Source organism: Limulus polyphemus, unplaced genomic scaffold, assembly GCF_000517525.1.
Source record: "Limulus polyphemus unplaced genomic scaffold, Limulus_polyphemus-2.1.2 Scaffold50, whole genome shotgun sequence".
In the NCBI taxonomy this organism is placed as follows: domain Eukaryota; kingdom Metazoa; phylum Arthropoda; class Merostomata; order Xiphosura; family Limulidae; genus Limulus; species Limulus polyphemus.
In genome coordinates this window covers 1,015,084-1,021,083 of record NW_013665660.1, presented here as the reverse complement: position 1 = coordinate 1,021,083, position 6,000 = coordinate 1,015,084, and the positions used below count along the sequence as shown (strand labels likewise).

At 40.0% G+C, this 6,000-nt stretch overlaps 1 protein-coding gene across 2 annotated transcripts in view; it reads left to right on the top strand.

The window, feature by feature from the left end:
• The window catches only part of LOC106463128, a 104,510-nt gene that overhangs the window by 53,842 nt on the left and 44,668 nt on the right, over nt 1-6,000 (top strand). For both annotated transcript variants that reach the window (XM_022390694.1, XM_013923143.2), the window contains exon 12: nt 4,115-4,378. In XM_022390694.1, the coding sequence (XP_022246402.1) occupies nt 4,115-4,378 (264 nt within the window). The remainder of the gene's footprint in view (nt 1-4,114; nt 4,379-6,000) is intronic.

Here is a 6,000-nt window from a genome sequence, read left to right as displayed (position 1 = left end):
GATTCCCATTCCTTCCCTCTACCTCGGGATCCCTTTACCAGCCAATGTTGGGCAGAAGCTGTTCACGACCTCATGTTTCAACTGTCCTTCAAAACTGTGAATTTTTTTCTCCAGGTTTTATTCCAGGCTGTTGGTTGTCCACACAATAACTGGTGCTGGCATTCTGTCATAGATTGTCCAACCTCATTCCTTTTCTCCATCTCCCTCATTTTCCCCTGGTAGTCTTGTCTCACACTCTGGCGGACTTTTTCTCCAGGTTTCGAGATGACCCAGATGGTTATCACAACTGTTTCATTCTATATAATGTTCACTTGCTTGTTCCAACTATATCTTTGGTTAGTCCTTCGAGGGGGTGATTTATACACTCTGCATAGTCCCTTTGGGTTTGCTTTGGCCTTGTATGTTTTTGTCAAATGGTTCGAGCTTTGGTTCATTCATTGGAGCTTTCAGTTCCATGCTCTTACTACTCCTTCTCTTACTGCTCATGAGGTTCTATTGCTTTTAGAGATGTGGTCTTCCATGACTACACTTCTCATCTTGGATTGTGCTCTTATGCATGCTCTTTTGTGATCATTTCAAGACTAATGGTCTCTTCCATGGGTCCCTTTGCAGACTCTTATTACCCTTCCTCCTACCATAGTTGATGATCAGTGTTGGTGGCTGGACAAACCCCACATGTCGGCAAGTGTCCTGCTTCCTACTCCTCATCTGGATTTCCTTCTTCTTATGGACTCTTCTCTTTAAGGATGGGGTGTGGCTTTTTGATCAGGGTTCTTCTGTCATCTTGATTTTTCTGGTTATTGCACATCTTTCTCCCACACCTACCATTTTCCCCAATGCCTTCATGTTTTCCTCTCCTACACTCTCCCTGTTGTACCATTCCTTCCAGACTAGTCGTCCTTCATGGTGGGCTGCCCTTCCAGAAAGGGATATTCTGGTAGTCCTCCATTGCCTTTCTTTACCACCATTTGAACCACTTTCCACATGCTCCTTGTTTCACCTTTCCTTTCAGACTCATTTCCTTCTATTGGCCATGGGATCTCAATGGTTGGATTTGTTTGACATCTATGTTTCATATACTCTTTAGCTTCTCCTTTTCTGGATCATTCTTTCCTCCCTGACACCTCTGCAGTGTGGGAGGGTGCCTCCTCCTTTTTGCTGCTTTCCCATTCCTTCAGTTTCTCACCTCATCATGATCCAGATAGCCTTCTATGTCCCATACTTGCTCTTTGGTGTTGTATTGCCCACACAGCTTCCATCTGTGGTGCCCATTCCCAATTTTTTATTCCATGATAACATCCTCTGTTCGAATATTTTTCCTCCCATCTTCACTTTGGGGTTCGGCTTTTGTTTTGATAGGCTGATTCCTCTCTTACGGTTATGTTGTCCTCCTGGACTTTGTTACTGGTTTTTTCTCATCAAGTTTCAAATCTTGAAATCTTATCTTTTCTCAGGCATCTCACCTGCATTGTCCGTTAAAGGAAATTCGTCTGTAGGGCATGTGGACTATGCATCATACGTTAGTCTCCCTTAATTTCATCTATATCGCGATTTCTTCTTCATCGGATTCTAGTCTTCTGCCTGCAACCGTTTTTCGCGACTCAGTGCGACTTTGACTGAATTAGCTTATATTAATATTTTTCTTCTCCTTTCAGGGGTCCTTGCTTCATTTCTCATTTTATGGATCCCACTCTGTGGTGAATGGTGCCTGAACAAGTATTTTTTAATTCTAAATCTGCACTATCAGCCATGTTGACTCACACTCTCTTGTCCATTGCTTCGCACACTCACTGTTAAGATGGGGTGTTCCAGAAGATCGCTTGATGGTTAATTACCTCACAATAAGTTGCTTCATAAATGTGCCTGTTCTGGACTGTACCACCCATGGATTACATGGGTAAAGCAGAAGGGGATTGCTGCCCATCCCTGCCATGCCTCGAGTGAATAACCAGGTATGGTCTGCTTTTCAAAATATGGTTTCATGGTCACCAATTGCACTGTCTTGGTGATGACATTCCTCTGTGCTCTCCACCACATTGTCAACCTCCTTTCCTCAAGTAGAGTGTGGAAGTCCTTACCACTTCCAGTTCCAAGCTGCTGGTGTGGTTGACCAAGGAGGCACTCTCCTGAATGGGTTCCACACATAAAAATATTCAAACCATTCAGTTGAGAGTAGGGAAGTGGTGTTCTGCTGGTGTAGATGTGACATGGCCTCCTGATACCTATTACACAATATCTGCAGTTGAGCCATTGCCTTTCTGGTTGACGTGGCCTCCTGATACTATCTACACAGCCAAGAGAGTTGAACCATCACCTTGCAGGATGATGTGGCCTCCTACTTCCTTTTATACAAATGCTGAAGTTGAGCCATCACCTTACTGGATGACATGACCTCCTGATACATTTTACATATACACTGGAGTTGAACTGCCACAGTTGCAGTTCACCCCTTTGATTGGGATACCTCATCCCACCTATGTGTGGAAGCTAGTTCCCAGCATAGAGGTTTTGCATTGGAGTGAACCAATCAACATACGTCCTCACACAATTACAGGTTGTCTATCTTCATCCCCCAATTGCTCTGTGTCTTTGGTTACAACAGTAGTACATTAGATACTTATGGTGTGATTCTTGTCTATCCCTCATTCTTTTCTTATGGGGATGTGATTGCCTTTGGATGGTGCTGGACTGTGCCATGGCTGAGGAGTTGATTACATGTGATACACATCCTTTCAATACCAGATGTCTGTTCCTGGATCAATAGATTGGCGATAATCCTCATTCTACCCTCATGTAGATGTTAGTACCCCATAAGGAGGTTTTGGATGTATTTGACTTACCGAGTGTGGTCTGCCGCATCCTAGCCACTCTACACCTCACAATGTCTGTCCTTATGCATTACACAATCTACACATGGGTGAAGAGTATACCTGGCTCAGAAGTGGTGTGGTTCCTTTCTTCTGCTCTTCAGATCTATATCTCTCATGGTCAGGGGTATCCTTCAGATTCTTTTGGGGGTACTTCTTTTGTTATTTTGCACCAGTCCTTCCTCCTTTTCAATGTGGGATTCTAGCTAATTTTGTGAGAGGAGGTAAGTAGTGTATCGGAAGTTATAATTTTTCTATATTGAAAATGTATTTCCGATAGGTACTTACCTCTTTTCACACTTCCCACCTTTCCTCCCCACTTCTCCAGTGCTCACACCTTCTGCCAAATGTTTTAGTGAAGGTTCGGTAGAGGAGTGTAGAGGGAGTCACATGCATCATGTGAGTATGTCATGTTACTTTTGGTTAAGAGATCATGCCTGATAATTTGCATGAGAGACATTTTGAAATATAGTAATTCCAACAAAGGGGGGGGGGGATTGCAAGGCTTGTGGCATGCATAAAGAATAAGTTCTCATATGGAGGGCAGCACTGAACGAGAATAGCTAATCTTGTGAAAGAAGGTAAGTACCTATCAGAAATAAATTTTCAATACAGGAAAATTATAACTTCATAGTATGTTGATAATTTTCGTTATTAGCTTAATTTTAATGTACATAATTTTAGTTTCAAAATATTACTAGACTATATGCTTTGGATCAATCAGTTTTGAGAATGGAAATAATTCCTTTACCATAAAGATAGTAAGTGGCTTGAATGGGTAGTGAAAGAAACTATTACAATGTATGTCAATGTTTCAACAAGCATATGGCCTCATCAGGTACAGATAGTTTACATAGACACAGGAATATATATACAATATGGAACAAAGAGATCACATGACTGTAGGTTGCTTAACAGCTTAGTAAAGGTATCTTGGTTAAGCAATCTCCAGCTATGTGACCTCTTTTTTCCATACTGTATATATATACATATTCCTGTGTATATGTAAACTACTTGTACCTGATGATGACATATGCTTGCCAAAACATTGACATACATTTTTAATAGTTTCTATCACTATGCATTTAAGCCATTTCCAAACTTTATTTTCTAAAAAGTGGGTTCGTCATCATCAAATTTGAATTCCTTTACTATTTATATTGATCCTTACTTTTATTAAAGTTATTAATTTATAGAAAATTTCTTTCCTTGATCTAATGTTTTTTAATTAATATCAATTTGTTCAGGAAGCAGAACAACATGGTTTCTCAGCTGATGAGCTACAAGTAGCCTTAAGCAACTGTGGAAAACAAAATCCCATCCATTGGTTGCAGGAGAACTGGAAGAACATGGTGGAAACTGTTGTTACCTTGGCAACTAATTATGGTCATGACAAGCGAGACAATAATGTGGGGATCATCACTGTAACAGAATCACGTGAAGCACTAGTAACCCATAGAGGAAATGTTTGGGCATCAGTTACAGAATGTGTTGAGGGACGGCAGAGAAAGGTGAGGATGAAATTATCTAGCATATGTTGTTCACATTATCTTATTTTTACAAAATGAGAATATGAGGAATACTTAATACCTTTAAAGTTTCAAATATATTATTTCCGATATGGTACATTATATCTACTAACATAAATAGCTATTCTCATTCATTGCTGCTCACTATATGCAAAAAATTGTTTTACTCATGCTACAAGCCTTCTTTCTTCCTTCCATTGGAATTGACTGATTCCAATGAGTCTCTCATGCAAATCATCGTGCGTCAACCCTTCACCAATAAGAGTGCAACTTACTCTCATGACTCCCTTTATATAATTCTATCAAACTATCACTTCTTGTTTGGCAGTACTCATGTTCAGACGTTTTTTCTTTTGGTGCTCTTTGTGCAATCGTGATTTTAATAGTTTAATTTCCGAAGTGGGATTTCTTCATTATTATTATTATTATCTTTACATTGAAGAAATATTTGAATATAAATTAATTTCCCAGTCTTTATTTTTTTTCCTTACACTTGCATATTTATATCAAACACTTTTGTTTGACTTACATATTTCTACAATGAATTCTGAGGTTCATGTTCCCACTTTGGGTGTTATACCTCTAGCACTATTTTCACAGGCTGCAGGTGGGGGAGACCCGTGGTTGGATTTCTCTGCTATTATACATTGTGAGACTGATCATTATATGGGTCAACCTTCTTCTCCTGAACTTCCCACACTAATCCTCCTGCACAAGCTAAACCTGTTTGGGCTCATGAAAAGTTGATAGCCTTTTTACACTACCGGATTTTGTCATATTTTTTTAAAATTCTCCTGCAGAATCAGCTAGGCCTAATACTGTATTTTTCAACATGATTTCTCAGGTATGTTATGTTTTATCCAATTCTCCATTTTTCTATGATTCCTTCTTACTGCCCCCCAGTGGCACAGCGGTATGTCTGCGGACTTACAATGCTAGAAACCAGGTTTCGATACCAGTGGTGGGCAGAGCACAGACAGCCCATTGTGTAGCTTTGTGCTTAACTTCAAACAAACAAACAATCCTTCTTACCTCCATGTCGGCTCGTTTGTCATCTTTGGCTCTCGCTTTACAGATGTGGTTTCACTGTAGCTGGGATTTTCTGGGTTGATATGCGACCTTGTCCCAGGTACATTTGCTGCCTCTTTCTTTTCAGGATTTCTGTATTTTTCCTTTGACAATATGTTTTCGATCATGTAACTGAGACTTTGAAAATCTTATGTTTAATCTGTTGCAATTTTTCTACACTGAAAATGTATTTCTGATAGCTCCTTACATCTGCTCACACTTCCCACCTTTCCTCCCGACTGAAAACCAGTGCTTCCATCTTCTGCCAAAACTCAAAGTGATAATGTGGTAGAATTAAATAAAGGGAGTCACATGCGTCATGAGAGTATTTCACGCTCTTATTGATGGAGCTGTGACGCATGATGATTTGCATGAGATGCATTGGAATCAGTCAATTCTAATGGAGATAGAAGGCTTGTGGCATGCATAGAATAATTTTTTGCATATAGAGGGCAACACAGAACGAGAATAGCTACTTATATGAGAGGAGGTGAGTACCTATCAGAAATACATTTTCAGTGTAGGAAAGTTATAAC